Source organism: Danio rerio, chromosome 18, assembly GCF_049306965.1.
Source record: "Danio rerio strain Tuebingen ecotype United States chromosome 18, GRCz12tu, whole genome shotgun sequence".
Lineage (NCBI taxonomy): Eukaryota > Metazoa > Chordata > Actinopteri > Cypriniformes > Danionidae > Danio > Danio rerio.
In genome coordinates this window covers 34,508,483-34,530,070 of record NC_133193.1, presented here as the reverse complement: position 1 = coordinate 34,530,070, position 21,588 = coordinate 34,508,483, and the positions used below count along the sequence as shown (strand labels likewise).

Here is a 21,588-nt window from a genome sequence, read left to right as displayed (position 1 = left end):
GATTACTTATTACTGTTATTTAAATGTAATCCCTTACCTTACAATATTACTGTCTCAGAATTGTAATATGTTACATTACTCTTATATTACTTTTTAGTTACTTTCACCAAAATAACTACAGAATTAGAACTTAACATTATAAAATTCTATAATGTTCTATAATGAGCATTTTACATCCAGTAGAAAGTGATTTGATGTAGCAGAATGACTGTGACCTCTCCAGGCTACTAACAATATAGTATATAATTGGCAATGTGAAGGCTCAAGACAATGCAAGAAAGGATGACAGCCAGAATCACAAATGATCTGTTAAAAGTATGGTAGAGGTAAAGTGATTATCTGGCAATATCTGTAAATGGCTTGGCTATATTCATATTAGACACAATGCCATGACAAAATGCAGATTTTGTTTCTTTTCTTATTGTTACCATTATTGTATTTACTTTACATTCAAGTGGTTTACAACACAAAACCGTGCAGTACAAAGTGAGCATGATGAACAGCTTTCTCAGTATAATGTGTGCATCGATTTCCTGTTTGTGGACAAAACTGCTTGCGAGCTCTCACATACGCTGCTTGCGCAAAAATTCTCACGATCTCTCAAATATGCACTGCTCACGCATAAGTTTTCTTGCTCTCAGTACACTGCTCTCTCAGTGAGATTATATGCAAACTCACAATTTGTGTCTTGTAAACAACAATACCCACAATAAACCATCAAGATCCTGGCTTGACAGCCATATTTATTAAAGAAATTAAAACACAGGCATGTTAATGACATTTAAATTTCAAAACAATCAATGCCAATAAAGAAAACATTTATTTCCATGTTGGATTCTAAGTGGACAGCAAAAAAATGCCAAAATACAGAAATTGCAGATATGGAACATTTAAAATTATAATAATAAACTATAGAATACAAACTGTTGCACTCATTGTAAAGTTTTATTGCTGTGAGTTGAGAACATTAGTTATAGAGTAGAAACAATTTTGCTTAAACCTCCTTTAAATTTATCCAGTTGCTAAGACTAGGAGTATCCGCAAGTGCACAGAGACTCCCAAATGCCCGCAAATGAATGATAATTTCCCGCAAACCGGTCGTTAAATACATTGCACACCCCTCTCCCCTGCATCCCTCCTAGCTCTTCAGGTAGCCTATGTCGTGCGCAACTCACCCCCACCGTCCTTCAGGTAGATCTCGCGCACACGCCCCTACTCAGATACGTCGCTCACTCCACCCCTGACACCCCTCAACGGGCCTGACACAGACACACATACAGACACACACACAGACACACACAACGCGCTGCAGACGTTTTGGCCCCAACGGCCTTCCATACTGGAGCGACTCCCCTCAGATTCAACACGCATGATCTTGTTCATAAAATTTGCTTAAACTAAGCATCCTAAAGTATTACTGTATTTCACAAGGATTCTGACACAACAACGCGAAGCATACGCTTTCGTTGCGTTTAATGAGGAAACACGCTAAACTTGGAGGGCTCATGCTGAAAGGCAGAGTAATGCCCTGTCTTTGACAGAGAGTACATTCACATAAGACACCAATACTCTGATTTTAATATGATTAAGCTTATACTCTTATTAAAATTCTACCGTGCAGCCAAAGCGTGATTTCATTACCTTAAAGAAACACAGAGTCACGAAATGCAGAGGATTTTCTTTCTGTTCGCCATGCGTTACGAAACATCCGAAATTGCATGAAACTTTGGAGAGCCTGGTGATGCGACTAATTGTTTTATACTGAAACTTGCCTTTAAAAAGTGCTTCCTTCTTATCCACATTTCTTGCATGTTAAACACACGTCCACCACAACAGGAAGTAAAAAAAACCTGAACTGTGTTAATCGAGTTAATTTTTTTAACGCGTTAATTATTTAAAATTAATCACATGAGTTAACAAACACATTTTTGACAGCGCTAAATATATATATATATATATATATATATATATATATATATATATATATATATATATATATATATATATATATATATATATATATATATATAAAATGGGTGGGCATAGTTTTTTTAATCTGGATTAATCACATTGTAATCTTGGAATTAATCTAGATTAAAATTGCTTATTTGAATTCTACCGAATTAGATTTATCCTTAAAAAAAATTTAACTAATTAATCACCTGGACCAGATGGGCTAACTTCACATTTTTTTTCACAAGTTTATTTGAGAGGATCTTAACGTAAATTTTTAGTTTAAAAAATTACAAAATTGCATAATGACTAATAATCCATTGCCTACTATGAAGCAGGGACTCAATATTCTAATTCCAATACATGAAAAGGATAACAAATTATTAGATAATATATGTTCTATCATGCTTCTTAATATAAATTATAAAATATTCCCAGGGATGATTGTTAATATCCTTAATGGTTCAGCTACTAGAAAAAAAAAACAACTCCTCGATTTCAGGTGAACAGAGGCATAAGGCGAGTCTGTGGAAGCTTTTATCTTTTAGTTATTTTGGTTGCAGAATTACTAGCTATTCTAGTTAATAATTAAAACATTGCAGGCGTTAGTTTTATAAAACACAATCTTATAATTAGTCAGCTAGCTGATGATAAGACTTCTTTTTTAAAGGACAAATCCCCTTAGCACTTAAGCAAGTTGAATCAAAATGTGAACAGGAGCACCCTTTGACCTTACTTGATAACAATATTTAGGTATTATAATTTCAAAAGATTTACTGTAGAGAGAAGCGAAAAGCTAAACATGGACACAAAAATTGAGAAAAGTAAAATCATTTTAAATTCTTGCCTGCAGAGGGATATAGTTCCTGTTAGAATAGTACTGACAAAAATTTAAAGTGTTTCCAGATTGATTTATCCCTGCTTCTCATTATCAATTTCAACCAAAATATTCAAAGAAATAAGTAAAATTAATTATGATTGTATTAGAAAAAAGATTATATAATTAAGGAATATAGTGAAGGTGGATTAGAGATTCAAGAAACCCTCAAGTACTTTTTTTTTTATTTGTGCAGATTTGTGCATTGAGCATCAGTTAAGACATTGTTAGCACCTGTTAGCTTTATTTGTGGGAAAAACTGGATAACTATGAGCTTTTGTCAGTTAATTTCAACTTACAGGTTTAAAATAATTTAAGGGGCGGGATCAAAATCAGTGACGTAGCGTGCATCTGCTAGTGGAGTGATGATGCGTCGGTATCTCATTATTATTCATACCAGTTTTCTTATCCGATGAGAAGACCCGGTTTCTTGATTATTCATAAAAGCACATGCTTTCCGAAGGCAAGGCAGACCTGCCAAGCTGTGAGACTCAATAGCCGCGTTTCCACTATTGCGCCTAAAGCGAGCGAGCCAGGGCGAGCCAAGGCCAGTCGCGTTTCCACTGTCACTTCCGGGGCCTAATCGGGCCAAATCGGGGCTTTCTTGGGGCCAGCGGCCAGCCTTTTTCAGCCTGCCGAATACCTTGGGCCAAAGAGGGCCAGCTGGGGCTTCGGGGCAGAGTGAAAGGAGAGGCGGGCACCGTTTTCCGATCGCACATGAGTACATGCACCTAACAAATAAATAAATAAATAAATGAGGGAAAGAAAACATCTAGCCTTATGGGTTCTTTTTGCATATGATCACTCTTATGTTTCCCTTTTAAATGTAAGGGTGTTGCATAAAATAATAAAGTAGTTTTAATTCATAGTGACATTCTTTGCTGCGTCCTCCTTGATGCTTCAATAAAGCATAATAATCTTTACACCATATTAAAGACACAGCAGACAGTAAAGGTTTAAAAGGTGTATTTGAGCACGTTTAAATATCTGTATGTGTGTGTGAGACAAAGCAAAAGAGCGCTCCATTTACAGCTCTGTTGATGCTGCGAGCGGCTTTTTCTTTCTTTTTTTATTATTTTGGAGATAATACACAACATGAATACAACAGAAATACAAAAAACTTAAATTACGTGCGCACTTTCATAGACTTTAAACATTATAGTGTCATATCTTGATAAAATAGCCTAGGCTATATTGAAATACAATTTAAAGAATTACACATATCGTATATAATAAAATCGCATTAAATAAATAAACCAATATAAACTAAACAAAAGCTAGCTAGAACAATGCAAGTAGCCTATATACAATACATAAATCAAACCGTTTTAAAGTTACATATAACTTTCATTTAACAAAGACCTATCTGAAAAAAAAGATTTTAGATATTTTCGAAAAATAAACACCAGAGAAGGTTTGAAATATTATTTATAAAGTATTTGGATACGATGATATTAATCATAAATTAGAAACTAGCCTACTTTTTTTTCTGTCACCCAGTCCAGCGCATTGTGAAAAAGTCCAAACACAAAATGTGTTCTATATCCTCAAACAAGTGTTTATGTTTTTATATGACATGGTCAAATTTATGAATGAAACTTTAAATGTAGAGCTTTAGTGAATAGCTGCTGAGCGCAACAAATATGGCTGTATTTTATTAGGCTACTCTTATAAACAAAGATGTTATAAACTACATTTCATACCGAGTTATAACGGAGAATTTCTGTGGTTTTATATTATGGATTTGTGCGTTTACTGTGCTGGGTCCCTCCGTTAGTGGCGAGAGAACATGATGCACAATGCCAACAGTCGGTCGGTGAGTAAACAAATGTAATGAATGGAAATACACAAGCCAGTGCGTATAGACATATAATGTACTGCTGTACAGAAACGGGTCATTTGTTTGTTTCGGTTGTCTTCATTTTAATGGTTTCGTATCGTGATGATTCCATGGTGTGCTTTATCTGCCTGATTCCCGCTGAAGTGGGCTGGTAGTGTGACGTTTGATTCGGGCGTTGTTCTGGGGGCGGTGTTTGTGTGACGCACTGCGAGCTACTAGCCTGACAGTGGAAACGCGACATAATTTTGGCCTCATTACTCAACCTCCCGGGCGATTGGCCCAGCCCGATAAAACCTCTGGCTTGCACTGGCCCGATAGTGGAAATGCGGCTAATGACAGGGTGAGACCAAGTCTGCACACGGCACGCAGCATTTAACCGTTCATGAAGGGTCGTATGTGTTTGTTTCCACAATCTACGAGGTTCGTTGCATATTTTTCCCCACAATGCTGTCAGGGCTACCAACACAGCAAAGCTGTTAGTTTGCAGCAAGCATTTTTTTCGGGAGAGCTATTCAAGAATTGGAGAATGGCAGACTTTACCTTTTATCAATTGAGTTCATTACAAGTCAGACACCTTGTCTATATCCGTGCTGCTTTGTTTGTCTATTTTAAAAATTCTTTGGATTACCAGCAGGGCTATTGGTTGAAATAGATAGGACAACAGAGCTGCTGCAGTACTATCCACTGTGTCTGCATTCAGACCTAGGGATTGTGGAGAAGAGAAGTCCTCCTCATTTATAGTGTTTAAATATATATGATTATCTTTATAAAGATAACAAATTGTGATTATGTGTATATGAAATTACGAATAACATAAGAAGAGTTCAAATGCAAAAGCCGCTGAACGGCACTTCCGCCAAAAATTAGATGACATTAAGTGAATGCTTTAGGCACATACTACACTATCAACAAATACATTTGCTCCAAATCATCCAAATACCAACGTCAGTAGATTCAGAAATAACAGTTTGTTGGCAAAAGCAACTAAACGCCACCTGCCTTTGACAGCAAGAGCCGCTATATCCCGAGAACCAATCAGAAGCGCAATTCAAATAATACGTTTTCAATGTAGCAGCGTGCTGATACGCCGGCTTTTATGAAGAGACATAATCTGCTTTCGATTTAGATTTTAAAAGACAGAGTTTGATGAACTGGATGAGCTTGTACGACTGTAAGTGAATGGCAAACATAAATGTCCCTTACCTCAAAAAACTCTGCATTATAAGAAAAAGAAACTATAATCTGCAGTTGGAAGTGTAACATGCATTCATAATGTTTGTTTCTGCAGTGACGCTACTTTGAATGAGTCCGATTTACTATACATTAAACTGCAACTTCATTTCACGAAAGACAGACTTAAGATGCTGTTCTTTTATCCCATGTGGATGCTATGAGGATCAACAGGAGACCTAGACCTTAAGCATGGTGAGAATAAATTAATGACAGCTTCTAAAAGTGTCTGAGAGGCATCCCCTTTTTTGCTCAGTAGGTCTACCTTGTGTTTTATTAACTAATTTAAGCTATTTTTAGAAGATAAATATAATATATAAAACAATACATTATTTATATCACATCGACTAATAAGCTATTTTATATTATTAGACAATGCACAGATATTGATGTTTTATAATGTTTTTACATAACATTATTGAATCTACCAAGATTAGCTTACAGTGTTTGCAATGTTTACATTGGTCTACTTAAATTAAATCTAAATCCCAAATATCAGAAATGACAACAGTGACAATTAATTCAACAATTATTTAAAATAAAACTATTAGATTATTACAGGCCAGTTTAACCTCAAATTGTTTGTATTGGAGTTCATTACCACAGTGTAAGCGAAAGTTTTCATAGTCATCTGATGTGAAATTATAAAATAGGATCCATTCAAACCTTCCAAAAAACACTGTTGTCCGTGAAATAATCAATTAATTAAAATAAACCCATTAGATCACAGGCCTGTTTTATCTCAACTTGTTAGTAGACATTACCATGGTATCAGTTTAACTATATTTATGGCCATCTAATGTGAAATTATAAAATAAGAGCCCTTCAAACTGTTCATAAAACGGTGTTGTCCCTGAACACATCAATTAATTAAAATAAAACTATTAGATATCACAAGGCCAGTATTACTTAAGATTGATAGTAGACATTACCACGCGTCTGATGTTCAATTATAAAACTTATCTAAAACACAAAGTCCTCTGTAACATCATAACATGTCACGACTGTAGGGACGTGGTGGCGACACGCTCTTGTTTTCAAGGCGCACCTACAGTTCAGTGAGTTGAAACCGTTCAACCAGAATGCCTTAAACACACCATCAGTCATGCGACAAGAACCACCCATCTAGCTTCTTACGCATGGAGCACAAAAATTTCAGTAATAACGATAAACTAATTATCTTAGACAAACAAAAAACAACCAAAAACTGTAGTGCATTTTAGTTTTATCCATAAATAAATCTTGCATGAGAGCTACAGGGTTTGCCAGTGGAGGATCCATGGAGATCACCGTTGATTGATGGTTCCTTTACAATGATAAATGCAATGGGACTGCAGGTCCAAATGCACGTTGAAATTAGTAAAAGAATTGAAGCAACTCACATTTTCCATCCGATTTTAGAAGAGATATGTAAAGAAACCCAAAGTTAAACCTGTTTCACCTCCACAGTATCCATTTTCACATCTTTCTTGAACTAATCAAAATGCATCACGTGACCGCTCATATACAGCGCAACCCAAGTGTAAGTCTGAGCTTGTGTAAAATCATAGACAAAGTCCAAACCCAAATGAACTTTTGCATCTCATCTGATCCTGTCAGGCTCTGGCAAACATCTTCAGCTCTACCCTGCTGTGCACTGTGTTCCTGAAGAATTTAGTTTATGAATAGTAGTGTATCAAATCATTCAATATTTTCAACATTCAGACTAAATTGTCTTCCAGTCTTCCAGTTTGTCAGAGCTAATGACTGTAAATTAGAAAACTCATTCGACAACCACTAAAATTGCACAGCATTAAGTCAAGACATTGATGATGATGCTAAATTGCAAGCAGATTTTTTTATCTCCAATGGTTGGCTGTGGTGAAGAAATGAAATAAAGGTGAGACATAAAAAAACAGGAAATGTGTAATAATCTCTGCATGGGGTCACTGAATTTTATCAAATTTCATAAGTTTTTTTGTTGAAGAATTCTGACTACATTGTACTACTCACTACATGTAACTATTGTGAGTATCGGTTATAGCGCCATCATCTGAAAGCAGAAAGTGTGTCACATTTGAAAAAGCTTTAAAAGTCATCATCTTTAATCTGAAGTGTTCCAAATATGGCCATGGTAGTGTTAGAACAACAAACTGAAGTTTTCTAATAATTTTAACATACTTGTCATGGCAACAGGTGAATCTTCAAAACATTTCCCTTGTGTGTGTCCCTTTTGAGGCTTCCAATATGCTCACCAGAGCATTCACATATGACTTGTAAACCGTTACACACTGGCAAAGATCTGACATGGGTGCGGTTAAAAGGCTCACTAGTGCTACCATTTGTCTAAAATACAGGAAGACTCCTAATTGGGTCTGAATGTTTAAAATGTAGGAAGATTTGATACACTACTATAAAATATTTAATCTCCATCAAATAATGTCAACATGATGCAAAAACATTCAGGATTTCAAAGTGTCAAAATATTTTGGATATCTTTAATGGTTTTACCTATAGTGAGGGATTTAAAAATGAAGCTTTTAAATTAACTTAAGATAATAAGTTACAATACTTGTGTTGTCCACTAGATGGGGTCATATGCGAAATCAATTTATATTTTAAAATCAATTTATATTATTTTAACTATACATATCTATCTATCTATCTATCTATCTATCTATCTATCTATCTATCTATCTATCTATCTATCTATCTATCTATCTGTCTATCTATCTAAAGTATCATGAACAGCTCCAACAAAAATTAAAAAGTATACATCAAATATATTAAAAACCATTATCAAGTACAGATAACAGAATGTCAGAGGATCAAAGACAGTTGTGCTGCTTTGTATTTATATTACCATTAAAAAAATTGCATTCACCAGTTAGTCTAAAAAGTCAAATATATTCTGTTTCAGGAAAATATTATCTTCAATAATGAAAAATAAATCATTAGAAGTATTAATGACCAAGAACCAGTAAGAGCAAGTTATCATATTAAAATTATTTCTAACGGATTGTGAAAGACTGAAGAGATTTTTTTTTAATTGACCACTGTATATATTTAGTTTTATCTAAAACGCATAAGAAAAGCTACGCTTTTTTTTAAATGCACCCTTTGTGAAATAAGAGACTTGCATCAAAAACACTTACAAATCTTAATATTTCCAAACTTTCTCTCTTCAAACGAGTACAAGAAAACTTCAAGAAAAATTCTGACAGACAAAATATTTAAAAAAAAAAAAAAATCTCTGTTACTTATAAACAGAGATTACTGATGCGTTACACATGCATATACGTTATGCACATACATACATATACACTCACACAAAATTATTTGCCAACCTGTGAAATTAATATTTATTTTAGAATTTAAATATTTAAAAAAAAAAACTGTAAGGACAATGTTATTAGCACAGTTACGAAATATATATATTTTTTTTTATTTTATATGTGTGTGTACTCACGTGGATGACTAATTAAAAAAGAAAACTTTAATTTTGAGGTGAAAGTAAACTAGTCTAAACATTAAGCAATTTTGAAACGTAGAGCCCTTATTTACTCACCTCTGCAGACGAATCTGATATCCACAAGACTTCCCCTCTCCCACTGGCTCTGCGCGTTCCACAGCCACTCTCTCTGCAACCTAGGCACAATCACTTACTCTTAAAATCATAAATTTTTCAAAACAAATTTGAAAACATTTATATGTATGACCACTGATACTACACAAATTGTGTAGCCAGGGTGAAATAACTTGTACTATTGCTTATTTAAATTGTCATCTTATCATAAATTTGAGCTCACAAACACTTACAATTTTCTTGGTCTATTCTAATTTCTTTCTTTTTTTTTCTTTTTTTTTTTTGCAAATGTGGCGTTAGAACAATTTTTGTTCTAAAATATAAATACATGCTGTCCCAAAGAGCTGTTGCAAATTAATCTTTATTTATTTAGCACTTTTTACAATGCAGAGAGTGTCAAAGCAGCTTAACATAAGAAAATAGAGCAAAAGAAAAAAGTAAAAGTCATAAGAATTAAAAATATTTTTTGAAGGTAATTCTCCTCCAACTCAAATAAATTTGATTTAGGTCTGCGGTAATCCTTTTATACCAGACAGAATTGTGAATGAGGTTCAGTACAGAGAAGATGTTAAAAATTTCTTCTATTTTTGGGACATATAATGTTGTGTAATCTCTGAATGCATGTAAAAAGTATGGTAACAATAATTTTTTAATGTTCTTTTGTTTTTAAATTTTCTGATATCATACCCTCTGTATACACAGCAATTGCCGCATTTCGAAGGCTGACTTAAACTAGCCTCTCAAAGTACTGGAAAAGTGAGAACAATTCCTTTATTTTTGCTGGAGATTGAAACTTTTTGAATACATAATATATAGTGTAAATAGACTCAATTCCATTTTTTTTTCTCCCATGTGGCATAGATAGGATTTGGCCCATGTACATGTAAGCAGGAGAAAATCACATGGATTTCAACTTACACAAATCAAATTCAGGCCTTGATAATATGTGGAAATTTATCCGACATGAAACGTATCTGTGTTCTCGTGTCTGCAGTGTAAGCAGGTAAAACACATTTTCACATGTCAATGTGTCACGAGTCATTAAAAGCCATAGTGAATGTTGTAAATCTGACGCTTTCATTTCAGAACAGACCTCAGCAGTGTCCCAAACCTTAAATATCATACACCAGGACTAAAAGGTTTTATATTGTCATATAGCACAAGTATGTAAGCATGTTAACGAGAGAGATTCCATTTGAAAAGAGGTCATGTTCCACTTAAGCTCCTGAAACTTAACAATTTTTTCAACAATTAAAGGAACCAACCCAGACAAAACCTACATAAAAGTAAAGATGGAAACAAACAGATAAACTAAACAGATAAACGCGTTTTTGGAATGGAAAAGCGCCTGCAGTAACAGTAACGTGAAACCACACGTGCCTACAGATGTTTTTTTGTCAAAGAAGCAAACTGAAAGAAGGATATTTCTAGTCAAAGTTTGACAGACGAGTTGACAAACCAGCACTGTTGCTCATCGTCTCTGTGCTGTCTGCTGCGTCATAAACTTCATGAATAGGCTATTGATGATTTAGTGTTCAATCAACAAACAAATTACCCTTTTTTTCCATTTAGAAAATTACAGTTAATAATAGTTTTTATAATAAATGTTTAAATAGCCTACATAGCCGAATCCAGGGATTCCCAAACTTTTTTACCCACCTAGGCAAGTAATTCAATCTCAAGACCCACCATAATATTTTAATATGGAAAAATGGTAAAAAAAAAAAAAAAAAAAAAAAAATGTATCCATTCAAAGCAGTCAAAAATATATGGTGTGTGGCTTTTTGGATTTTGCGATTTGATATGCACAAAATGAGGCTCGAAGTGCTTTTTGTGGGATGCTGGCTGTAACTGTGATCATTTTTTTGTTGAAAAAGATACTCTTCTTTGTTTAGAAGAGAATATGATCAACCTTTGATCAAGCCCCTTGATTATGCTCAAGCTCTGTCACATCGCAGTAAATTCCACTGCTAGTGTATATTGTCATAAGAAACTAAATAGCTTTTTGATCGACTACTACAAGCTGGAAAAACGTCAGCTTAATATGCCAATGCAATTTACGTTACAGCTGAATAGATCTAATATTTATACATTTGCTTGAGGAAGGAATGATGGAGGTAGTTACATTACTCTTACTATTTTTTATAACATCTATGCCCTTCCATAACATTAGGTGACGTTAAAACTAACAGATAGCACTATAGCTATTTATTGATTAGCAATCTGTCAACGTTGGGATGTAAAAAATATGGGACAACACATAGCTTCAAATGATAGAATACATAGCAAACATTAGAAAAATTTGACAATAAAATAAAAGGTTTAGCCTATTAAAATCAATGGCCTATACAGAAATTAAATAAAGCTATAAAATCTATTTAACCTTTAATTGCATTCGCATATTGATTAAAGTTACCATAGTTATTTAGTAAAGAGCAGCAAATGAATCTCTCATTGTGTTTTGTTTGATAACAGAGGTGTTAATGTAAGAATGCACAGATCTATTTTAAAGCATTCCAGTACTTTAGTAACTGTGTAACTGCTGTCATAAAGCAGTTATATATTGTTTCCACTAGATGGCGCTAGTGTACTTTAAACATATTTTCTTCAATAACTTGTGATTAGTTTAATATGTATAATTTTTGATTTTTCATAATTTTAAAATGCTTATTGAGAAATCGATGGATGTATCTCTCCTCTCTTAGTTTACAAGCAGGCAAAGTGGTATGTGAATGTATTTTTGTTCATTAATTACTTTAAAGTTGTATGCTTAATCCTTATGTATGTGAATGTATCTGATGTTGTTATCGTAATCATTTATACAGTTCTACGGTGTTAATGTCGGCATCTGTGTCGATAAGTGCATTAAACATCTGTGAAAAAGGAACCTCAGCCTTCGCGTTGTGACTAAGGGCGGCATAGTAGAATACTTCACTGCATCGGTGAAGGCAAGGACCATCAGATGATACCTGCACGTGGATGTTGACCAGCAAGAGGTAAAGGATGGTGGATATGAGAGGTTGATCTTCAAGAGGATCGCTACAGAGTGGTTGATGCAGCACTCGGGAAAAGGGCTGAAGAAAGCAAGCACATATAAGATAGTGCTTGGAAGCAGCACAAGGGTTTGTGAACTGTTGTTGAAGTTTTACTAGCGCTGGTATTTCCATCATCTTCATTTAAGGATAAAAGTTGACATTTTCCTATAATTGTTGGATTATTGAATTTTATGGACTAACAGGACAAACGAATGCATCATTTATATTATTGAAAGACTGAAATAGACAGTTCTGGGTTGTTGTATACATTTTTCATTGATCTTATTTTACAAGCTGTATTCATATTTTTGGTACTTCCAATACAATAGTTTAAATTTATATGGTTAAGATAGAAGTCTACTTGACATAGCTTCGCTATTAAATTTGAATTTGAAGATTTGAAGATTAGCTAAAAAAGTTAGCTTTATTGAAAATTAGGATACACTCCTTTAAATATCAAACTATAGTAAATACAGAATAGTCATGTCAGAAACAAGTGAAAAAACGGTAATGTCCACTAAAAAAGCTGTGTGTGCAGATCCAGTAGCAAAGAAAAGCGATGACGCAGAACAGACTCTACCATCACAACAGTGTGAAATGGCTGAGCAGGATAACGTAGCTTCACAAGTACAACAACTTCAGGTCAGTGCAGATAAAACATAGACCTCAGATGTTAGAAGAAGCCAACATGTGCGTATACTCACTGGTAAGGGTAAAACGTTGCAAGAAGCTAGACTGAACAATCTAAAAGGAAGCTTTGAGCAGAAGTATAAAAGATGGAAGTATCACATTAATGGTTTGAAAAGACCCATGAAGGACAATGATGATATGGATTTGATTTTTGAGGTTGTGAGCACCATTAATGCCATTCAGTCTGAGGTTGACAAGCTTTATGATGAAATAAGAAACATCACAAGCCCTGAGCCAGAATTTCGAAGGGAAAACGATACCGGTCTTGCCATTGCTACTGCTGCAAATAAGAAGGCTCAATGTTTTCTCAATGGAGAAGCTGAGAATTCACCCTGGCCTGATTCAGATTCACTGTTTGAAGCCACTGTGTCCAGCATAATTTCAGCAACTTCCAATATGTCAAGGTCTGTTTCTAAGTTGTTCAGCCAGTCTTCCCATGATTCTTTGCAGAAAAGACAGGAAGCAGCAGCTAAAGTAGCAGCTACACAAGAAGTGCTTAAAATAATGAAGACTCAGCATCAATACGAAGAGGAAATTAAGATACTTGAGGCAGAAGATGAAAGAATAACTGCTGAAAGAGAAGCTCAAGAAAGAGAAATGGACGCTAAGAAGGCGAGAAGAAAGGCTCAATTTATCTCTGAAAGTACAACCAGAAAAATAAGGTTGGAAGAGAAGAAAAAAGAAATGGAACGATTGGAAGAACTAAAAAGACATAATGCAGCACAAGCAAGGCTACAGGTTTATGCTGAAAGCATCAATGATGATGAAGTAAAATCGCATTCTTCTTCCCCTTTTTCACAAAAACAAGGATATTACGTTTCTCCACCAAACCTTCATACTCCTCCCTCACAACCGTTAATGCTCACTCAAGACACTACTTCTTTTATTAACCTTCCCAAGCTCACATAGCACAGTCTGACACATCTGCTGCTCCCAATGGAGTCTCTGACCTTGTTGAGGCTCTTGCTGAAGCAATTACAGCCAATAGAATTCCAATTCCAGAACCTGTTGTTTTCTCAGGAGACCCTTTGATGTATAATGACTGAAAACTGTCTTTTCAGACTTTAATTGATCGTAAGAACTTGCCGGCTCAAGAAAAACTTTTCTTTCTACGCAAGTATGTAAGCGGCTCAGCCAAGAAAGCTATAGAAGGGCACTTCCTGATTGGGACAGAAGCAGCCTACATAGCAGCATGGAAAGTACTGAAGGACAGGTTTGGCAATCCGTTTGTAGTTGGCAAGTTGTATCGTGACAAAATACAGTCATGGCACAAGATTTGTTAATAAGGACAACAAAGACCTTCAGGAATTTGTTGATTTCCTGAGCAGCATTGAAGCAGCAATGCCTTATCTTCAAGGTTTACAAGCTCTGAATGACTATAATGAAAACCAAAGGATATCTGCTAAGTTGCCAGAGTGGATAAGTTCACACTGGAACAGAGCAGTTACTAAGTTCCAAGATGAGTACAACAGATTTCCAGACTTCAAATTCTTTGTTGAATTTCTCAATAAGGAAGCTAGAATCGCATGCAATCCTATTACTTCACTGCAAGCAATAAAACCAGCAGAACAAGAAAGATTTAAACAGTTTGACCAACATCACCCTAAGCTTCAAAAGAATCACAATTTAAGTGCCAAGACATTAACTATTAGTTCCAGTGAAAAAACTAGCATCTTGTGTATCTTTTGCAAGCGGTATGGCCACAGTCTTCATGAGTGTCGCAAGGTTAGGGAAAGACCAATTGAAGAAAGATTAAAGTTTGTGCAAGCAGAGAAGTTGTTGCCTCAGGGCAGGTAATAACTCCAAGGGAAGCACCACTAAGAGTGTGTGTGGAAAATGTGAAGGACATCATCCAACATGCTTACATCAAGATAAAGTGAGTAAGGATTCAGCACAAAGAGCTAGAATCAATCAAGATCAGTCAAGGGGTAACCCAAAATCAGCAAGCAAAATATCTGAATCACAGAGGGTACAAGAATATGAGTCTGCGACAACAAACAGAGTAATCCAAGAAAGGAGTGGCACTTATACTTCATCTATTGTTCCAGTATATGTTTCGACAATAACTGAACCAATGAAGGAGACTTTAGTGTACGTCTTGCTTGATACTCAAAGTGATACCACTTTCATTCTGAAGGACACTGCTGAGTTACTTGGAACAAAGGTATAATCAGTTAAACTTAAGATTTCTACAATAACTTCTAAAACAAAGGTTGTGTCTAGTTGCAAATTAAATGGACTGCAAGTAAGAGGAATCAATTTAAAACTGAAAATCCAACTCCCAACAACGTATACAAGGGTTTACATACCTGTGAATAGGTCCCATATACCCACCTGTGAAACAGCAAATAACTGGCCTCATTTAGAGCATCTGGCAGGTGAAATGGCTCCTGCACTTGACTGTGAAATAGGCTTGTTAATAGGCTATAACTGTCCTCAAGCCTTACTTCCAACTTCCGAGAAGTTCTCAGAGGTGATGAAGATCAGCCATTTGCTCAAAGATCGGTGTTGGGCTGGACCATAATCGGATAGAATCACTGTATAAGTGACTATGAAGATGAGATTGGCACGAGCCATAGGATCATCACAAAACAAGTTTTGCCAGCTGGCAAACCTTCTCGCAAGCTTAAGTCAGAAGTCAGCTTTGTTTATAGAAACAAGGTTAAGGTGATGATGACTCCAGAAGATATTTTAAAGGTGTTTGAGTCAGACTTTGTTGAAATGTACAATGAAGATGTTTCTACATCACAAGAAGATCTACGGTTTCTTGCAAAGTTGAATGAAGGTATTAAGCAGCAACAGGATGGGCACTATGAGATGCCATTGCCTTTTAAGGGTGAAAGACCAAACTTACCGAACAACAAGGTGTGTGCAGAACGTCGACTCAAATCCTTGGAGAAGCGCTTGAAGAGAGATGAGCAGTATTACAAGGATTATCTAGCCTTCATGAAGGAGATAATAGCAAGAGGCGATGCTGAAAAGGTTCCAGAAAGGGAGTTAGGAAATCAGCCTGCATGGTATATCCCTCACCATGGGGTTTACAACCCACAAAAGCCAGGCAAGATTCGCGCTGTCTTTGATTGCTCTGCCAGATTTTCAAACACTTCTCTGAAAGATAACTTGTTGACAGGACCTGATCTCACAAACACCCTTGTTGGAGTCTTGTCTCGCTTCCGGAAGGGGAAGATAGCCATTATGTGTGATGTGGAGCGGACGTTCCATCAGTTTTATGTTGCCCCAAAGGATCGTGACTACCTCAGGTTTCAGGTTTTTGTGGTGGGAAGAAAGCAAAATGGCATGTCCACCATCAGTTTTTCGTTTGAAGGTCCACTTGTTCGGAGCTGCCTCCTCACCAGGATGTGCTAACTTCGGCCTTAAATTCCTCGCCTCACAAGGTGAAGGCAAGTTTAATCAAGCCATAGTGAAGTTCATACAGCGTAATTTTTATGCTGACGATGGCTTGGTGAGTGTGGACACAGAAGCAGAGGCAATCCAACTAGTGAAAGAGGCTAGGGAGCTCTGCAATACTGGGAAGCTTCACTTGCACAAATTCATCACCAACAACAAAAGGGTGATCACTACAATCCCAAGAGAGGAATGTACTGAAGGTGCAACTGACTTCAATTTGGCACTAGGAGAACCTAAAATTGAAAGGGCACTCGGAGTACATTGGTGTGTAACTTCAGACGAGATTCCTTTCAGAGTGCTAGTAAAGGAAAACCCCTTCACAAGAAGAGGAGTGCTGTCTACAATCGCCTCCATCTTTGATCCTCTTGGATTCATTGCACCTTACATCCTGGTTGGAAAGAGAACCTTGCAAAGAATGTTTAATGACAAGATAGGCTGGGATGAACCACTTCCTGATGACCTCAGGCTGCATTGGGAAGCTTGGCTTCGTGATCTGCATACCCTGTCTATGGTAAAGATACCATGTTGTTACATGCCTTCAACGTTCAAGGATGTCCAACAATAAGAACTGCATCATTTCGCAGATGCCAGCGTGTCAGGTTATGGAGTATGTTCATACTTAAGGATGGTGACCAAGTCTGGAGAAGTTCATTGTTCTCTTGCAATGGGTAAGGCCAGGGTGGCACCAGCAAAGGTGACAACAATTCCAAGATTGGAGCTCACAGCTGCAGTTGTAGCTACAAGAATTGGTAATCTTCTTAAAGGAGAACTGGAATTGGATTGTGTCCATGAATACTACTGGACTGATTCCAAGGTTGTGCTTGGTTAAATCCATAACGATGCAAGACGCTTCCATGTCTTTGTAGCCAACCGGATTCAGCAGATCAGGACCAACACAGAGCCTAGTCAGTGGAGATATGTTGCTTCAGATCAGAATCCAGCTGACCATGCCTCTCGTGGACTAGCTGTGAAGAAACTTATGGAATCAAACTGGTTTACGGGACCAAGATTCCTATGGCAAAGAGAACTACCTAAGGAAGACATTAAGGTAAAAGAAGTTGAAGAGGGAGACCCAGAACTCAAAAGAATACAGGTTTTTACCACCGAGGCCAAGGAAGAAATTTCTTTGTCCAAACGCCTGCAACGGTTTTCTGACTGGAAGAGGGCAGTCAAGGCCATAGCTAGACTCGATGTGTCAAAGTTGTAAAAGGTTTGGTGGAAAGATCCAACAAAGCCACAACACTTGAAGAAAGACAAGATGCTGAGCAATTCATAATACGTACAGTCCAAGAGGAAGTATTCAGTGAGGAAATTAAGTCTTTAAGACAAAGAAAGAAAGTCAATTCAAAGGGGTCCAATAAGCTGTACAAGTTAAACCCTTTTTTGATGATCACAGTATCTTACGGGTGGGAGAAAGATTGACACAAGCTGAGCTTCACCCTCATGTCAAGCATCCGGCCATTCTTCCCAAGGGTCATTATGCATCTCATCTTCTCATAAAACATTTTCATAAGAAAGTGCAACATCAAGGTTGATGCATTACCTTAAATAAAATTCGCTCTAATGGCATTTGGATTTGGGAATGCAGCAGTGAAGTTTTATTTCTTATCTACAAATGTGTGAAGTGTAGAAAACTAAGAAAATGCAATCAGGAGCAGAAGATGGCTGACCTGCCTCCAGAAAGGATGGAAACCACCGCACCTTTTAAATATAGTGGCATGGATTGCTTCGGGCCATTCTATGTTAAGGAAGGAAGGAGAGAACTGAAGAGATACGGACTCCTGTTCACCTGCATGTGTTCACAAGCCATTCACCTGGAAGTGCTTGATGATCTCAGCACTGATGCTTTCATTAACTCTCTGCGTTGTTTCATTGCAATACGTGGCAATGTGAATAAGCTGTACAGCGATCAAGGTACCAACTTTGTTTGTGCTAAGCGAGAGTTTGTGGAGTTAATGAAAGGGATGAATGAGGAACCTGTAAAGGAGCTTGGATGTACTTTCAGCATGAATCCACCTGCCTCCAGTCATATGGGTGGTGTCTGGGAGAGACAGATACGATCTGTAAGGAGTGTATTAACATCTATCCAAGACCAGGCTGCAAATAGACTAGACACGACATCCTTGAGAACATTCATGTATGAAGTAATGGCAATAGTCAATAGTCGTCCATTGACTTCAGAGCACATAAATGATCCTATGGGACCAGAACCATTGACGCCTAATCACATACTGACAATGAAGCCCACTATCATTGCACCACCTCCCGGAGAGTTTGTAAGGGAAGATCTATATCTTCATAAAAGATGGAAGAGAGTTCAGTTTCTAGCGAATGAGTTTTGGACCAGGTGGAGAAAGGAATATCTGATGAGTCTGCAGCAGAGAAATAAGAGGCATAAGAGCCGGAGAAATGCTCAGAAAAATGATATTGTTCTGCTGGAAGATGACTTAGCACCTCGAAATCAGTGGAAGCTAGCCAAGGTAGAAGAAGTTCCAGGAACTGATGGTAGAGTGAGAAGGCTTAAGCTAATTGTCAGTAATGCAACACTCGATAGTAAAGGTGCACGCACAAGTAAGCCAGTTTATTTAGAAAGACCAATACACAAAACAGTATTAATTGTTGAAGCTGATTAAGGAGGTAAACAGAGGGACATTACTTTGTGTATACCTAACATGTACAAAAGGGTCACTGAAATTCTTTGATATGCATAACTCCTGTAATAATCCCACATAGTGTGATGGTGGCAGTGTAACTGCTCTCATAAAGCAGTGATATATTGTTTCCACTAGATGGCGCTAGTGTACTTTAAACGTGTTTTCTTCAATAACTTGTGATTAGTTTAATATGTATAATTTTTTATTTTTCATCATTTTAAAATTCTTATTGTTGCCTTATTTACCGATCTATGGTTTATTTGAGCAAAAGTTACTCATTCTAACGGGTTTTGGACATTTTTTAATTTCATTCCCATCTTGCCCAGCAACAATACTACTTCCGGGTTGGGCAGTCGCATGAAAGGGAAATATTTAAGGATGTTTCTTTTGTGAGTTATAAGTGCTATAACCAAGAAATCGATGGATGTATCCCTCCTCTCTTAGTTTACAAGCAGGCAAAGTGGTATGTGAATGTATTTTTGTTCATTAATTACTTTAAAGTTGTATGCTTAATCCTTATGTATGTGAATGTATCTGATGTTGTTATCGTAATCATTTATACAGCTCTACAGTGTTAATGTCAGCATCTGTGTCGATAAGTCCATTAAACATCTGTGAAAAAGGAACCTCGGCCTTCGGGTTGTAACTAAGGGCGGCATAAACTGTGTATTTAAGAGAAAATTAGTAGTGTTTAAAATAAAACACGCAGGACGGAGCAAAAAAAAGAAAAAAAAAAAAGCACTTTTCCAATGGTCTCTTACTGAGAGCTCCGCTTTGTTCGAGCTCTCCCGGCTAAACGCAGATTGCGAGGGCTCAAACGGAACAGTGCTCATAATATCGAGCGAAAAAAAGAAAATGACAGCTGTGAAACATAACCAGTTTTGTCTTTTTGTAGGAAACACATTTTATATATTTTTAGGGTAAGAGGTTTTTGAGTTATTGCGGTCATCGAACTAGTTTTATATCGTACTAGTTTGGATTCACCGCAATGTAAATATAGCTGCGGTCAGCTACGTGACGTTGCGCGACCCACCTTTGTTCACTGTGCGACCCACTAGTTGGTCGCGACCCACAGTTTGAAAACCCCTGGCCTAATCTACTAATAAAACAAATCCACACTTCTTGATTTTTGCATAGTGAACACCACACCATACTGAGGCTTTCATTTTACAGCTTAAAAACATGTATGCAAATTAATGCAATACATTAACGCATATGTAAACAACAAAATTGTTATTTGCTATGTAGTAGCCAATACTTTACAAAAAGTCAACAGAGCCTTAAGGTTCATTGTCATTGTCATTCATTACGCGCAGCGCGCACACACAAGTGCGGCGCGAGTCAGACAGGTGAAATAAGTCAATCATAAATAAGACCTAGGGCCCTATCATACACCCTGCGCAATGTGGCGCAAGGCGTGGCGCAATAGTCTTTTGCTACTTTCGGCTCAGCGCAAGGATCATTTTGAGGTGTTGCGCCACACTGTTTAAAATGCAAATGCAAATGCATTTGCGCTCAAATGTGCGCCCATAGGCGTTCTGGTCTAAAAAATCAGGCGTGTTTTGGCACGTTGCTATTTTGAGAAACTGTAAATAGTCTGTTCTTTAGACCAGAACAAAGACGGTCTATTGTCCGGCGCAAAGTGCGCCTGGCTTACACACTACACACAAGATGTAGAGCAATACGCAAATATCTTTACATATGAAAAAGATATAATATATTAAAGATGTATATATATTTATATATATATATATATATATATATATATATATATATATATATATATATATATATATATATATATATAATGATATATATAGGATATACATATAAATGATTAAAATATTACAAAACATATTAATTTCTAGCCTACATGAATTTAAAAACCACTGCCGTCATACTTTCTTCATCTCGGATGGCTTTTTCAATTCATTCAATTTGCTTTTGCATAATGTTATTATTATAAGCAGTATTATTTATTATATCCATATTTATATTTGTTTTATTAAAAACAAACTTAAGATTTGCCCACCTGTCAGGTTTTAGACCATATGAGACATGGCAGGTGTATTTGGAAATAACTCAGTATTTTGACCACACTTTGTTATTATTGTTCATTTATTCGTTTGCTGGAAATTAAAACTGAATTTAGAAATAGTTTTGAAACAAATCTTTGCGCTTAACAAACAAAATTAATTATTTATAGGCTAATTGATGTCTGTGCAGGAAGGTTTCCCTATCCACGAGAACAAAAGCGAAAATGAACTTACTTTACGTCATGTGCGTATATGGCGCGATGCAGCTGGCTCTTAATGGTAATGGGAGATGAGACTCTG

The 21,588-nt window shown here is 36.4% G+C and overlaps 1 protein-coding gene across 3 annotated transcripts in view; it reads right to left on the bottom strand.

Annotated features, from left to right (window-relative positions):
- dhx36 (DEAH (Asp-Glu-Ala-His) box polypeptide 36) overlaps window positions 1-21,588 on the bottom strand; it is a 237,055-nt gene that overhangs the window by 180,543 nt on the left and 34,924 nt on the right. For all 3 annotated transcript variants that reach the window (XM_073929461.1, XM_005159207.6, NM_001128544.2), the window contains 1 exon segment: window positions 9,448-9,527. In XM_073929461.1, the coding sequence (XP_073785562.1) occupies window positions 9,448-9,527 (80 nt within the window).